This window comes from Chionomys nivalis, chromosome 18 (assembly GCF_950005125.1).
Source record: "Chionomys nivalis chromosome 18, mChiNiv1.1, whole genome shotgun sequence".
In the NCBI taxonomy this organism is placed as follows: Eukaryota; Metazoa; Chordata; class Mammalia; order Rodentia; family Cricetidae; genus Chionomys; species Chionomys nivalis.
In genome coordinates this window covers 55,836,648-55,853,703 of record NC_080103.1, presented here as the reverse complement: position 1 = coordinate 55,853,703, position 17,056 = coordinate 55,836,648, and the positions used below count along the sequence as shown (strand labels likewise).

The 17,056-nt window shown below is 40.8% G+C and overlaps 1 protein-coding gene across 20 annotated transcripts in view; it reads left to right on the top strand.

The window, feature by feature from the left end:
* The window catches only part of Adgrl2 (adhesion G protein-coupled receptor L2), a 614,888-nt gene that overhangs the window by 528,402 nt on the left and 69,430 nt on the right, over window positions 1-17,056 (top strand). For all 20 annotated transcript variants that reach the window (XM_057793300.1, XM_057793301.1, XM_057793299.1 and 17 more), the window contains one exon: window positions 8,876-9,089. In XM_057793300.1, coding sequence (XP_057649283.1) covers window positions 8,876-9,089 — 214 coding nt within the window. The remainder of the gene's footprint in view (window positions 1-8,875; window positions 9,090-17,056) is intronic.

Genomic DNA, 17,056 nt, shown 5'->3' with positions numbered 1-17,056 from the left:
TCTAGTTTCTTTGTTGACAGTGCATGAATTATACCGATGCTCTTGAGAACCTTCATTTAGCTGTACAAAGAGAGCAGCCTAGGAAGATTTCCTTACTGAAGCTAACTCTTCAGTAGCTTTTAGCTAGCTGGAAACAGAAATATTGTGAAGAATCTATTTTATTTCCTTGAGAAGAAACAAGCGGGCCACTGTGCTTTGTTTTGCCTTTGTATAAGGACCACAAGGGCCGACTGACTTTGAACAACTCAGTAGGCTTAGTTTTCAGAGAATGAGTAGATGAAGACCCTCTTTCCCATGTCAGTTACCCAGCCACAGGTCCATAATCATGCTGAGTCAGGTGTACTCCTGTGGTCCTTAGAGCACTAGGGCGCAGTAGGTGCAGCGTGAGTATCTAAGCCTGAAGTCAGACTTTCTTTTCTTGTTGTCAGGAAAGCCTTGGGCTGGTTTATGTTTGTTTGAATTCTTTTTCCTTTGTTTTTGAGACAGGGTTTCAGGTAGCCTGGCCTGACCTCAAATTGAATGTGCAGCTGAGCATGGCTTTGCACTTGTGATTCTCCTGCCTCTTCCATTGCTGGGCATACACTGTAGGACCTAAATTCTGAGGTCCTGGGGTGTTGGACGCAGAGCTTCTTATTGTGCTTAGAAAGGAAGCTACCAACCAAACTACAGGCTGTTGGCAACTCCATAACACTGAAAGCCTTAATACGGAGCCTTGATATGAAATATGAAATCCCTTGGCAACGTTTCTGAAGCAGACTGGAATTAAGGAAGTCTGTCTTTGTGAACTTTGGAGAAGTTGCGGTTTCATGCTGAGACTCTTAAAAACACCTCTTCCTGTGGCTTATGTTATTTTTGTAGACATCCTTACTGGGAGTTTTTCCTTTAAAGTTCAGGATTGAACCTGTCATGTTCTATAACGTAAACTGCTGTACCTTAATGACACTTGTGAATTATTACTCAGTAGTGGATAATTGGGAAGGGATCAATTTCTTCCTAATAAGTGCTTTAATCCCAGATGTTTTGAAGGACTCATAATGAATTCTCAGACTATTGAGAGGATTTTTTTCTTCTGTTTAACCTAACATCTGGTGGGTTTCTGACACTTTGACCTTGGACTAGCCAGAGGGTCGCCAGGATTAGTGATACTGCACAAATACCAGAGGCTTTGCCCTGTGTAGTTTATGCAATTAGAATTTCCAATTTTTCATTAGACATTTATTCATTTTAAGTTTTGTTTTTGTTTTCGAGACAGGGTTTCTTTGTGTAGCCCTCACTGTCCTGGAACGTACTCTATAGACCAGGCTGTCCTCACAGAGATCCTCCTGCCTCTGCTCCCCAAGTGTTAGTATTAAAGGAGTGTGCCACCACCACCGGCTATTTTAAGTTTTTAAAAAATATATTTCCAAATGCAATTATAAAAATTTTGTTGATTTAAATTTGTTACTATCAAAATTTTAAAATATAACCTTATTTGAAATGCTTTATCATTTTTAAATATCCAACTCTTTTTGTTTTAAATCTAAATGAGCAACTGATTCTAAATCCAAATGACTCAGAAAGTCATTGGCAGATGACTCTGTGGGTAAAGGTACTTGCTGCCAAGCCTGATGACCAGAGTTCCACCTCTGAGGTGCATGTGCTAGAAGAAAAGAACTGGCTTCCACAGGTTGTCTTTTGGCATACTGACTCTCTCTTTCATACACACACACACAAACACACACACAATTAAATAAATGTAATAAGCTTTAAGAAACTAAAGTTGGGTATGGTAACCAGCACATACCTTTAATCCCAATATTTAGGAGTCAGAAGCAGGCAGATCTTTGTGAGTTTTAGGCCAGCCTGGTCTATGAGTTTTAGGACATTCAGGGCTACATAGAGAAACCCTGTCTTGAAGCAAAAGATTTAAGAAGCTATAGCGTGTCACACCTTTGTGTTGAGTTGTATAGTCACATTATATAAGGTGGAAAGAATGCTTTCTTTTGCAAGAAGGCTTCCTTTGTGTGTGAGGTTCCACACAATCTTTCTGTACATGCAGATTCCTGCATTGTCTAGATCAGTGTCGTTCTGCTGGGCAATAGGAGCTGTATACTTTTGTTCTCTTTATTTTTAGTGTGAAGACAAGGCCATAGGTGAAAGTTTCTGTGCTCTCCACATATCTTAGTTTAGGCTTCTCACCACATACACCTCAAAGGAATTGTATATCAATAATCAATGACTACAGAAACACCGATGTCTTAGTTTGATAGATACTCCTTTTTAAAATGCATATGTATTTATATCTGGGGAGGGCGGACATATGCCATGCATGCCTGGGAGGTATAACTTTCTGAAGTAGAGGATAATTTTTGTGAGTCAGTTTTCTTTCTGACAAGTGAGTCTCAGAGTTTGAACTCAAGTCTTCAGGCTTCTCAGCAAGTACTTTTTAATCAATGAACCATCTCATCAGCCCTGATGAAGCTATTTTAAACATTGGAGTAGCCAAGAAGCTGAAACAGCTTTGAGCTCCCACAAACCTGCACGAACTCACATCTCTAGCACCTTGCTTTTACACATAAAAAGTTTTATCACACGCTTGAGATTTTAAAAATTGTGTTTCATTGACACCACGGACATGCAGAGGTATACGAACACTGTTGAACGATTAGTGAACTAATTTCTCTTTGAGACTTGCTCTTAGCACTCTTTCCTTGCAGAAAGAGTCCTCATGAGCATATACAAATGGATGGAATTCAGAGATTTCCTAGCCGGCAATGATAATAAATGGTAGCCTGCGTTAATGTCTCATTGCAGCTTGCAGTCACAGCTCCAGTTCCACGGAGGTCCCTGATAATCAAAAGCCACTGTTCTCACAAGGACCCAAAGACATCACAAACAGTACCATCCATGAGAGGGGTTGGTTCAGGGTAAATAAGAATAGCAGTAGCAGAGGAGAGGTTTTTACATTCTAGTTAATAAGAGCCCTTTCATAGACATGATTCCTCCAGCATTGTGTGCAGGACTGCATGGAGACTAGGTAGGATGGCAAAGTGCTTGCTATCTATCTATCACCTGCTTCAGGTCCAACAACACACTATTTATTGACAAAGCACCATACCATCGTGCAAAGATGCGTATGGAGGCTGTGACAACCAGTGGTGGCATTCCACTTCTGGTTCCCATCATAGCAGTGCACCTGTTACTGTTACTCCCTCCTAAATGCAGATGATTTCAGACCCAAGTACCTGCACCTGTTGCCCAGAGGTATTTACTCCAATCACTAGCCTAAAGCAGAGAGAGTTATTGCTTGACATTTTATAGCTTGGGGGGAAGAAACTGTCTTTGCAGAATCATTTGTTCAGAGAGGAGAAACAGAGCAAGCAGTTCATTTTGCTCTAAGCGCCGCACTTTGGCAGTATCCACATTTGTGCAGCACCAAGATATAGTATTGATTTTTTTCCCCCTCAGAGAAGCCTCCCACTAGTTCTTTCTTCAATTGTCAGCATTGCAAGATGGATTGGATTACATTCTGCTGGTTGGAATGCTTTGGGGGGGGGGGATTGAAGTAAAAATGTACTTGTAGATTGCAAGTACAACCAAGAATAAATGCAGTAAACGTGGTTACAAGGCTTTAATTTAGGGATTTCGTGATGTTGATCATGTGGCCATTTAACTGACTACTTGACCATCACACAGTTTTTTTTTCCTCCTCTTGTTCTCCCCCAAGACTGGCACCATAACTCTGCCCTACCTAGCAAGACCTTCTGCTGATGGGTGTCACAGTGTGGAGAGTCAGGAAAGCAACCTGTCAGATCATCCTTCCAGCATGTGGAACTATGGGAAACTTAAATCTCACTTAGCCTCTGTTTATTCCCCTGTAAAACAGTGACCTTAATAGTTCCCATCAATAGGGGCTTTTGAAGGATCATTAGCTGCTAAACATGTGAAATATCTTCAGCGTGGTTTCTGACAGCGCTGAGATAAAATTCCCAGCAATGACCATTTTGGGCTGCAGAAGTGAGCCAAAGCGAGACCGCCAATGGTGACCGTTTCTTTGTGAAAATTTGCCGAACTTCTGCCAGAAACAGCAGGAACCACACCCTCTAGCATGAAGCATCATGGAAGCATTTTTTTTTGCAGGGCGACACTGTTCCTATTACGCTGTGGCCAGGTAGACTTGACTGCGTTTGGAGTTGAGGGCAGAAACTGTAGCCCAGTGCTGTTGTCAGTAAAAGTACCCGTGGGAGTGTCTTCGGGCTCCCTAGTTCCATCTGACTGTGGTTTCAGTTGAGAGGACAGTGCAGGCATACATTCTCAAAGGTCCAGTGGGCAAATCCTGGAAACAATAGGAGCTGAATCTTTTCCATGCATGCTTGACTAGCTAGGAAGGGCAACAAGACAGGAGAGAGAGGAGAGAGGGAGAGGGAGAGGGAAAAGACTTGGCAGAAAAGAATCTCCAAGGCTGACTTCAGAAGTCCCCTTAGACCAGCAGAATGTGAAGACATTCCCGAAGGCTCCTAGCTTCAGTGCAGCATTTGTGTTGAGCCATTGGTTGGCCGTAGAGCTGTATACAGAGATGGGTGATCCCTAGGAATCCAGGCTGAGAAACTGGAGCAATGGGGATGGACAAGGAAAATGCACACTAGGAAAGAGTCAGAGCTATTGATCTGTGCAAGGCCCAGAAGAAAGTACAGCGGTGGCAGCAGCTTGGGGGACTGAAAGCTAAATTCAGAGCTGCCAACAGGATATTGTCTAAAACGCACCGTTTTCAACAACAATTCTATGAGATATGCAAACAATCTAGTTGACCCCTACACAGGAGAAAACCCATCTAGTAGAAGCCGCCTTATATAGAGGCCCAGATGATAGATTTAGCTGGTAAACATTTCAAAGCAGCTATTATGGATACGTTCAAAGATTAGAATGAAACCATATTAGAGAATTAAGAGGAATTATGATGACAGAGAGTCAACAAATGCACGGTCTCAGTAGAGAAAACTATTTTTAAACGACCGCAGAGACAGTCTTGGCACATCTTCGCTTTGTCACTGTTGTAAGTATATTAATATTCTCCTAGACAAATATACACATCTCAGTCGCCTCTGCTCAAGGATCCTAACTCTGTGGGTTTGCAAGTTGTGTCCTCCCAGATCTTTCTAGGTGACTCTCTGGCATGGTCACATTTGGTGCTCAACTACACATATTCTAGAATGGCCACTTGTGAATAAAAAAGGACTTCATGTAAAGGAAGAAGTTGCATTTAAGAAATGGAAGTCACACCCATGATTTTGTCTGTAAGTCAGGAACAAAAAAGGGTGACTATTTATTCTTTTCCCCAGGAATATGTTTTTGTCATTCATTGGGTTTCCTTGGTGAAAAGCCTGGGTTTTACTGAAGATGTTCTTACTTCCTGTGACCTTACATGGCAGGTGCTAGAGGTCCACATTCACTCAAGTTTTCATGCAAGCAATGCGAGGTGACTGAAGAAAGCACACACCACATTTTTCTTTAAAAAATGTTGATGAGCCGGGCGGTGGGTGGCACACAACTTTAATCCCAGCACTGGGGAGGCAGAGGCAGGTGGATTTCTCTGAATTTGAGTCCAGCCTCGTCTTGTTTACAAGAGCTAGTTCCAGGACAGGCTCCAAAACTATAGAGAAACCCTGTCTTGAAAAACAAAAACAAGCAAACAAAAAAGTTTATAAAAAATTCCCATAATTGACATTTGTGTGTTTCCTCCCCATAAGTCTTTGGTTAAAATATCCAGATTTTTCTCCTGCAACAAGGGAACCCTGTCTCGTTAATAAGATACTTTTGAGAATATTCTTGACAGTACCTTATAATCTACATTGTCCCACCACGCTGCATCCATGCCCAGTGTCTATACCTCAGAGAAGTAGAGCGAATGCTTTTTCAATTGTGGGTCACTGGGAAACAATGTTGAAACGTCAAGCATATGTTTAGAAGGATACTGTTCAGACTCATAACCTGGGAAAATCTTGCACAATTTTTAACTAATTTTATTTGTTCAGAAAAGGGGGTGAGAAAAATGAAGGGTTTTATTGACTCAGGTTTTCGAGATCACACAGACACACACGATTCAGTGCCTGTTGTCCTTTTCATATGGATGCATTTAACCGTTGTCTGCTTTGTGTGCATCTGTGTAGTTCCACCAGTACCACTCTCATTACCATTCCACACCATTCACTGAAGCCGTGCACGTACAAGGTAGTGGAACTGTGGCTAAGAACCTCATCAGTGCCTAGCAGGCAGAGTGTGTTAAAGATGAACATCACGCGTGACCAGCAAGCACGTTTGTAAAGACAAAGTTCAAAGAAAGCAGTTAGTCAGAATTTGGCAAGGAGATGACTTATGATCTGAAACAATAGACATTGTAGCTTCAAGTAAACAGTGTTTGTTGCAGCGAACTCTTACGTTCTTTGCAGTGGAAACACAAGAACCCTGATCTCCTTCCTCCTTTGGGTTCCATACTAGGCATCCCTACATTAGTGAAGAATGCTAATTATTCTTCCTTTATGGGATCAGTTTGGGGGACTGTGATGTAGACTGTAAAATTCCCCGTGTTAACAAAACAGCCAAGACACCGAGCTACCTCACTGCTGGAGTAGCTTTCTTAGCAGAAGAAAATCCACTTAAATCCTGCACACTGACAAAAACCAACATTAAAGGGCACAGCCTCGAAATCACAGAACTTTGTAATCAATTCTGGGCTTTTTTTGACAAAATAGTACCAAGTGCGAACTGTGCTCCAAGCCAATCTTTTAATAGCATGTTCTAATATTCCTAAGATTTTCTAATAATATAATTTATTCTGTTTTATTATAGAATTATAATTGCAAATCACCTCCGCCTTTAATGTAGGTTGCACTCTCAAGTTTTATTGATGCTACTTGTTTGAATTTGTGCATTGCTTTCCACAGAAATAAATAAGAGCTTGTGAAGCCATACAAATAATTTTAAATAAAACAAATGTATCAGTATGAGTTAAATTGCTTTTTAATACAAGATCAGAAAAGGGGTCATATGTAGCTGACCTTGTAGGGGAAGAAATACCTTTTATACATTTGTCCAGGTATCCATCTTGTCCTGAGGCGCCAAGCTGTGTGTGCCTGCTCCGTCCTTGCCAATTGCACGCACCTCATTGTGACTAATGTTCTCATGTTATTTTGGACCTTAGGAGGACCTTCCCAGGTTTGGGGATTGTCGCACCTCCTGAAATGTTTATGTTCTAGGTTATGTAATTATTTTCTCCCCTCTGAGACTGTAGGATTGCTTTTGTGCTGATCTATGGGTATATAGTATAAAATAAAACCCTTTTGTAGGGTGAGGCACCTCCTAGAAGGGTTTGAATTAGTAAGGCCATTATGCAACACACAGAGAGAAGGGATTACCATTGTGCTGACCCAGACACAACACTCTGGGCTGAAGTGTATATCTTGAAGGAGTTTTTTCCCTCTTTTTTTCAGATTTTTTCTTGTAATTGACTATAGGGAGTAAGCCACATGATAGAGTCATTAAAACAATGGAGATAAAATAGTAAAGAAGGCTAAGCATGGTTCACACCTTTAACCCCGCCTCTCAAGTTTGGAAGCAGACGCCTGTGATCTAAATTCATCTGCACAGCAAGTAAGCTACAGAGTGAGACCCTGTCTCCAAAACAACAAACAAACATGCAGCATTAAAAAGGAATGTCATAGATGGTGACAAACAGGAAGATGGAAATGTGGCTTCAGGCATCATCAGAGAGGTTGTTGCTATGGTGACTCCTCCTCTGATAGCTCACCATAATAGTGTGGCTAGTGCTCCTCCTCTCTCTCAATCATATGTCTTCACCCCTTTACTTTCTCTGCTTCTGACCATCTGCCTATGCTTAGTGCTAATTCAAGGCAACTCTGCTTTGGGATTTTGGTTTGGATTAGCGTGGACAGGCGGCTCAGAATGAAGGTGTTTGCCATACAAGCCTAATGACCTGAGTTAAACTCTAGAGCCCACATAAGCTGGCAGGAGAGAACCAGCTACGGATGCCTGTAGTGCTTCCGCCATGTATCCCAGCAGACTCATACTTTCATAATAATAATTTTTTTTCAAAAAAACTTGAAATTTTAGACTTTCATTTCATTCAAAAATCCTTCCTGGCACACAGACCTGTTATGTGTAATTCAGATAGCACTTAAGTACTTTCTTGTGTCTTATGGGTGGGAAAGCTAATGCAATGGGTAGTCCACTCATTTTCTGGATTGTGTAACTTGAAGAAACTTCTTCTTCGTTGGTCTTTATTGAAATGAGTCGGCTAGTGCTGTCTCCTGTCAGTCTAAACATTTAAAATGTTGTGTGTCCTGGTATTTATTATTTTCATAGCTGTCATAGAAATTATAGGAAGAATTTCTAATATGAATTAGTTTTATGGTAATGATACTGAAAATAATTATTATGTGTACATTAAAAGGGATGGTAGGGATGGTGTGCGGCAGATTGTTCTTTACACGTGTGACAACTCTTCCTTGATTTGATGTTTAGATATTTATAAAACTTGAAAAGTGTTCATGAAGTAAATTAAATTTGCCATTTTTATATGAACTTGCCAGACAAACGATATTTAGTTGTGTTTATACCAAATTATATACAAAATGGTTTTTTTAATGGTAGATTTAAGGTGTCTGATAAGAATGAGTTGAGATAAAGATGCATAAAAGTACTTCATAGTAACCTTTAGAATGAGAATTAAGAATAAATTAATTAATTAAGAATAAATATATGGATTCCTGACATCTCTTGACTCTAATGAATCATGTCTCTTGAAAATGCCATATTGAAATCATCTGTTTAACACTTGAGTTAAACCTTGCCTTTCTGTTTTTGTCTTCTTTACTTGTAGGTTTCAGCAGGGCCGCCTTACCCTTCGGGTTAGTTAGACGAGAACTGTCCTGCGAAGGCTACTCTATAGACCTGCGATGTCCCGGCAGTGATGTCATCATGATTGAGAGCGCAAACTATGGTCGGACGGACGATAAGATCTGCGATGCGGACCCCTTTCAGATGGAGAATACAGACTGCTACCTCCCTGACGCCTTCAAAATCATGACTCAAAGGTAGATCTGTGTGTACACATGTCCTGTAGCCAGCAGTGGTGGACACGTGTGTACACGTATCCTGTAGCCAACAGTGATACATCCGTGTGTACACATGTCCTGTAGTCAACAGTGGTAGATCTGTGTGTACACGTGTCCTGTAGCCAGCAGTGGTAGATATGTGTACACATGTCCTGTAGCCAGCAGTGGTAGATATGTGTACACGTGTCCTGTAGCCAGCACATGTCCTGTAGCCAACAGTGGTAGATCCATGTGTACACGTGTCCTGTAGCCAGCAGTGGTAGATCTGTGTGTACATGTGTCCTGTGCCAGCAGTGGTGGACACGTGTGTACACGTGTCCTATAGCCAACAGTGATACATCCGTGTGTACACGTGTCCTGTAGCCAACAGTGGTAGATCCATGTGTACACATGTCCTGTAGCCAGCAGTGGTGGACACATGTGTACATGTGTCCTGTAGCCAGCAGTGGTAGATCTGTGTGTTCATGTGTCCTTTAGCGAACAATGGTAGATCTGTGTGTACATGTGTCCTGTAGCCAACAGTGGTAGATGCATGTGTACATGTGTCCTGTGGCCAACAATGGTAGATCTGTGTATACACGTGTCCTGTAGCTAGCAGTGGTAGATATGTGTGTACACGTGTCCTGCATCCAACAGTGGTAGATACATGTGCACACGTGACCTGTGGGCAATAGTTCAAGTTAGTCTTTCCAGAGTGAACAGGTGCTGCCTACAGCTAAACTTGCAAATTAAACTGTTAGGATTTTAATCACTAATGTTAAATCTGGATTATATTATGTTTTCCACAGCATTATATTGTCTTAATATAAATGACAGGATATATAGGAATCTAGAACACTTACCTTTATTTCATATACCATAAAAAAGGAGATTTCAAAAGTAGCCTGTTTTTCAGGACTTCGACAATTAGAAGTATTTTCTGTAATCATAAAGGATGTGTACACAGCGCACGCCTTTAATCCCAGCACTCGGGAGACAGAGGCAGGTGGATCTCTGGGAGTTCGAGGCCAGCCTGGTCTACAAAAGCTAGTTCCGGGACAGGCACCAAAAGCTACAGAGAAGCTCTGTCTCGAAAAACCAAACACACACACACTGTGGAGCTTTGTCAGTAATTGTTCCTTACCATTATTTTGTTTTAAACGAGTTTTCACAGAGATTTAGATTTACATCGAAATTGAATAGGAAGTGTAGTGTTTCCACGGGAACCCAGTCTTCTGTGTGTGTGTTTGTGTGTAGATTTTGCTATGGGCTTGTGTTTTCAGCTTCTGTTGGTAATGCCCAGGAGTGAAACTACTGGGAAAGATAACAAAAATCCATGCAAAATTATTATTCCTCCATTGGGTTTGCTATAACTTACCTATAAATCCTGGCTCTTAGCAGGCTGAGGCAGGAGGACTATGAGTTCTAGGCCATTCTGGACCTCATGGAGAAATCCTGTCCCTTGCCAATCTTTACTCAGCCACATTCCTAAAGGTGTGGGGTAGTGAAGGAGGTGGTAGGGAAATCTCTATAGACTGTCTTCTGAAGTGGCTGCTTTCTCATTTTTTTTCCCTACGAACAAGAAATGGGTGGAACTGTTGCCCCACACTGTCCTTGACATGTAGTGTTGACTGTTTGAACGTGAGCCGTTTTATAAGCATCTCCTTATTTCGGTTTGTAATTCCTTAATGATGCATAATGTGGAACTTGCTCCCCTGTGCTCCCTGCTTTGTGTGTGTGCTCCTTGAGCTAGGATCTATTAATTCTTAGACACCACCCCCAATAACTCAGGCTTCTTGTTCGGTTTTAAGAATTCTTTGCACATTTAGGTTGAAAACCACCTTCTCAGTGATGCCATTTGTAAATGTTTCCAACACGTCGCTGACTTTTGTTCTGTGCTCTTGGTCCTTAACCTTAAAAGCAATAACAGAAAAAGGACACAGATGCAAATCCAGAAACATCCAGCTAAGTAAGATCCCATGTGTCCCCATGGGATTGGAGATGAAATCCTTCCAAATGGCTAATTGACCTCCAATGTCTGTGTGAACAACTTCCCTTTGCCTAGCCATGACCGCAGGAAAGGTTAGTGGCTTGGAACAGTGCTATTCATGCATCAGATAGGCTGAAAATGAGATGCATGGTGTATTTCTGAATGAGGATATCTGTCCTCTTCAAAAAGTAAGTAGATAAGGAAACATAGTCTAATGAAGGTACTCTATGTAATTCAAGCAAGTCCCCCTTCATAACTTCATTCATTACTCAAGATGATTCTGAGGATCAGGTGAAAGGTAACAATATATTTTTCTTGCAATCTATAATTGAATAAATAATTTTTGTCCATAATTGGGAAGAAATAAGTTCAAGGTAAAATGGGATGTCACTGAGTGTTCAGTGTGCCATGGTTCATGTTTAGTGTGCATATCGTTGTCTTCAACTGCATATAAAAGATTGTAATTCAGTATGTATTTACTCAGATGTGAGAGAATACCTGGATACCTGGGTTAGAATGCAATCTGAGATTGTCTGCCTCAATGAATTTGAGCATTTTTAATTCTTCCCCTACTAAGTCCCAGTTGATTAATGGCAAAAAGCAGATAGATGCTCGTGAACATAGCATGGTCATGTGACCCAATGAATTCATCTTAAGCATAAACATTTCTGACTCAGATAACATGCCTTATGGAGGCTTTTTGCCATTGTAACCCACAGCTAGAGTGGAACTGGGGTCTGCTGATGATCATTGTGAGGGAGGAGCGCATAGCTCTAGCCCAGGAAAAGATCAAAATTTGACTTTTTCCAACCATGTATACTTTTGCACCATGGTGAGGTTGAAGAAAATCCGAAACTGAGCATTCTAGGCCAAGGCAAACCTGCATTAGACACAAGGAACCTAACTCTTGGCATTGTGTTTGAAAACTTTTGGAATCCATGCAGCTGAGTGAACACTGCCGTGTGTATGTACACACAGTCATGTGTTGTCAATAAGGCCAACTAGTACAGCTATACCTCAGTTCCAGCATTGATCTGTCCAGAGGTTTCCATGAGGTACAATTAGTAAGTATACTAAATTGACACCTAAGGGTCACATAATTTAGCATCATTATTAGTTATAAATGGAAGAAAAACCCTTGATCTTTACAGTCATTGCTTTCCTTGCTCTCTCCTGCTTCCCTTCCTCAATATCATAATGAGCTTTCTAAGTTGATTAGCAGATCACCCAGGAGAATACCAGACACTGTGTAGAGGTGGTCAGTGCAGACACAGTGAAAATGTGATGTGAGTACATAGAAAGGGCATGAGGATGAAGGAAAGAAACATATACGCTACTCCTTGACTGTCCACGCCGTATGAGTAGGTATTCTTAAGAGGATGGACTGGGATGAATTTATCGCTGCATTTAAATTGACAGCCATTATAGGTAGATTTATAAGTGTGGATACCAGCTTGCTAGTTCTTTTTGAGAAACTAGAGAACACCACCAAAGTTTTTAAGAGTTCTGTCAAAATGGTTTAACGTCAGTTCTTAAGGAATTAGTATTAAGAATCTGAGATACTACCCCAGTTGTGTAAATAGCGCTTGATAAAGATACTTCTGTTTAAAGCCCAAATTGTAGACGAGGTGTGTAAGATTGGAAGTCTGGCCTAGGAACAGAGCTACTGTTTAGTGTTCTACTTCATTTGGTAAAATGGGTTTTCCCAGTTGAGTTTCCATAAGAGAACATCTGGATCGGAACATAGTGCTGCCAGCATGGCACCACAAACAGAAGCGCTACCACGTGGGGCCCCTTTGTGACAGTGTGGGAGTCAAAGCATCCATCTACTGAGAACACTGTTACCTGCTGGATGTGTCCAAGGTACATGTAAAACAGTGAATTCTTTGTCTTTATTTCTGTCTGAGCTCCCCAATAATTTATTATGTGTAATAGGCAAGCCTTCTATACGCAAAAGAATAATCTGAAACATCTTTGCCTCCAGTTCTTTCAGTGGAGAGACCCTAAACCCGGAGGACACTTGACGTGTTATTTCCAGTTTTGGGAACCATCAGTGCCCTGCATATACCATGGCACATTAGTAACTAATCATCTCTCCATTCCTCTTGTTGATCCACTTGTTCAGCAATGGTCATAAGACGGGAGACTTTTGGAGGCAGGGGAGGACCAGGAAGTGAAGAACTTGTTACAGATGATTATCTGTTTTCACTAAACTGATAAAACAACAAAAGGCAGTTGGAAGTTAGTGCAAAGATTGTCTGGCAGGTCTGACTTAGGGGTTTGGAAAATGCTGCTGTTCCTTGCTTGCCCAGACAGGTACACACATACATACACTTAGTGCACAGCAGATATTCACTACATGTGTCAAACTTGTTCTTGTACAGATGAATGTTATTACAGATGTAAAAAGCTTACATGATAAAATGTGAAGTTATTTCCATGGGTTCTAAGTGCAAGAGGACTCCATTTCTTGTTGCTACAATACCTACAGAGGATTCAGAAATGGAAAAGATTTAAATGTTGGGAATGGGTGATGTTGAACTGTCTACCACTATTATCAGATCTTCAAATGATTATCTGGGGTATTGATTGGCATAAATAAAGGAATAATTCCAAAAAGAGCAGCTGAAGCCCCATTTTAAAAACTGTAGTGTACTTGTGGCTTATAATTATTTAATCAGCAGGATGACAATTTGAACATAAACACTGTACTAAAAAGGAGAAGATTGAGATGATTTCAAAAACATTTTCATAGTGGAAATGTGTAAGTACCCTATTCGTTGTATGCCATGATGTAAATCGTAAGGAAGTCTGTCATATTTGACTGGTGCAGTTTGAAAGAACCATAGGAAAACCAGGGAGAGTGTTTTTGCAGCTGGATTCTCAGTGAATAATTATTGTGCACACACAACCAGTTTTCTCTGACAGCACAGAGCCTCAAGTAGTTTAGTGAATTTTTCTATCTATAAACCCTCCACAAGTGAGCCATTGAATAGTGTACCAGAAAGAAGCACTTTTATTTCCTTAATGCAGAAAATTTCTTTTTGGAAAGGTCAAATAGATAGACTAGAAATTCTCCCCTTGCAAAGCTACCATTCTGTATAGGGAGAGGGACATAGATATTTCAGTGAACTGTTGTGTTTGCTTTGGATGCCAAAGCTTTCATTACTGCTTCCCACCATCACCACCCCAGCAGTTAAGAAGCTTGTAACTCGGTTTCTATTCCCAGTCGTGAAAGTGAAATTACTATTACTCTATGTTCTACTTTCCCGATCATGTATAAGAGTGAACAGGACCTGTGTTAATAACTCTGAGTAGTGCTCAATTGGTATGCTTATCTCAGTAATTTATCCTAAAAAGTTTGAATTTAATTATTGTCTCAAAGATTTACTTATACTTGAATAGATTATTAGACAGTCACTCTTACAGATAATGGTAGCTTTTTTACAATCTTTGATAAAATTGTGGGTACACCTTTAAGTTAGTAACAAGAAGATTTCTGCTCTACCTTGAAACATTTGTTAATAAACAAATTTCAGTTTTGCTGGAAGTTCTGAATCTCTGACACTTGAGTGCAGCCTGGTTGGCATCCTAAACCTCAAGGTGCAGCATTGTATGTGTGTTCCTGTGCATCTGGTGAGAAGTCTGTGCTGCTCCACGGCAGAGCCATTGCTAGGCACCCTCTGTTGGAGTAGTGCTAGGCTATGGTGTTTCTTTAAATAGAATTGTTGAACACCAGGTTGTCAGCACAAGCAGGAAGGAGGCCCTCCCTCTGCCTCCACTGCCATTCATCACGCTTGGTGGATCTGCAGCTTTTCTTGTGGACAGCACATTTGGTTCCATGACTGCATGCATGTTCTTCCTATGTGTTTTTATTTATTTATTTATTTATTAAAGATTTCTGCCTCCTCCCCGCCACCGCCTCCCATTTCCCTTCCCCTTCCCCAATCAAGTCCCCCTCCCTCGTCAGCCCGGAGAGCAGTCAGGGTTCCCTGCCCTGTGGGAAGTCCAAGGACCTCCCACCTCCATCCAGGTCTATTAAGATGAGCATCCAAACTGCCTAGGCTCCCAAAACTCACAGTGTGATGTCCTTTTCAGAAAAGTGGAGCTTCTTGGCACAGAGGCTAAAACTGCCGATTATGTGTTGAATGATTAATTCCTTAATGAAATTTGTTTTTATATCTTTTTATTGCTGTGTTTCTGGGACAGGGTGTGACTGTATACCCCAGCTAGCATCAAGTTCTCAATCTTTCTCTTCCGCTTCCCCCACCCCACCCCCATGTATTGTAATTACAAACTCTGAGTCATCACACCTGGAGATGAAATAACATTTCTCAGTAACTTTGAAGTTCCAGCCTGTTATTTTAAATCGATAAACTTATTTTCAAGTATACTGATAGATATCAGTTCTATATGAACTATTTAAACAAAGGAGAATGCATGTGGACACAGACACAAACACACACATTGCACACAGAGAACATTACTGTAAGAAGTAGTAAATAACAAAGCTCAGTTATTGGCCAGAAGAATCCATTAAAAGGTGACCAGAGTTCTGGCAGACTTCACGATTATAGATTTCTGTTGGTGTGTTGTCTTCTTGACATACAAATCTCTCAGCCTTTGTATTGATCAATCACTCTTCGAAAAGAGGCCGTGTTTCCACGTCAGAGCTCTAAGGAAGTTTTTCGTTTTGTTTCGTTTTAATTTAATTAGTATGCCTTTACTGATCTCTCTTTACTGGCAACAATAAGCTTTATACATACCTTTCTCAGACCTTAAGGTTTCTTCTACGCTGTCATTTCATATTAGTAAATTTGGCTCAATCTGTTCTTTCATCTGAGTTGATGTTTTGTGGGATTGGGGAGTTGGTGTGTTCCGTCCTCAGTTTGTTCGCTGGAGTTATTCAGTACACTCACACTTTCCCGTAGAACCCAAGCCTACTACTTCTGAGAAGCTGCATTCGTCCCATATGCTGCTTATCCCAAGTGCTTTTATCTACTTGTGGTGTCAGGTTTATCAACCATTTATCCATTAGGATGGAATGTAAATGGGGAAAAATAAATAACATAGAAGCTTGCCAGAAGATGCAAAATATATTGAGTTTATTTCCTGTGTCTTAGTGGTGGGTTTCACAAATTCTCTTGCTATTGGCTGAATTTGTCTATAGACAGCTACTTGGAATTAACTTTTTGACTACTAGGGAGTTGCTAATATAGATTCTTGAATCTTAGTACAGTAGTATATAATCATGACAGCTTTACCTAGACACAGGCTTTACATGTTACCTACTGATCAGCATGCAAATTGAAGGGTTACTGAAAGGAGAGATTATTGACAAAACAAAGCAAAACAAAAAATGAACCATATTTAACACTGACAGTTATTGTTTGAGAAAGACTAAAACTATAGAATAACTTATTATACAAGTCATCTAAGTGACCCTTATGCCCACACCTAATGGAGGAGGAAGAAGCAGTAGGGTCTTCACTGCTGGCACCTGCGTCCTGCTTTAAAAAGAACGTTTGTAAAGCAGTTCTCTTACTCGATTACATCAGGGGAGAGTCCCCATCTACATTCTTGTTTTTGCTGACTCTTTCTCATACATAGGGTTTGCCCCTTTCACATTGTGTTCCTTGTGTGGATGATAAACTGTCTTTTTTCTCTGAAGACAGTGTTACTGCTTTTTGTGTGACCTGGGGTTGGCTGGGTGAAAATCAGGCTTGTGTGAATATTTTAAAGCTTTGCGTTTGGTTTTATCTCGGACAAAGTAGATAAATACAAGCAAAACTCAGGGTGTTCTCGAATGCTAGCCCATTGTTGTTTGATTAACCATGTATACATGAAGCCTCCTCTCTCAGTCTCGTGAATGCTGGAATCACAACTGTGCTACCACCGCCATGGCTCCTAAACAGAGCTTCTGATCTGAAATGGTAATGAATAAAGAAGACTTGAAATAAATTGTGCCTTCTGGTAA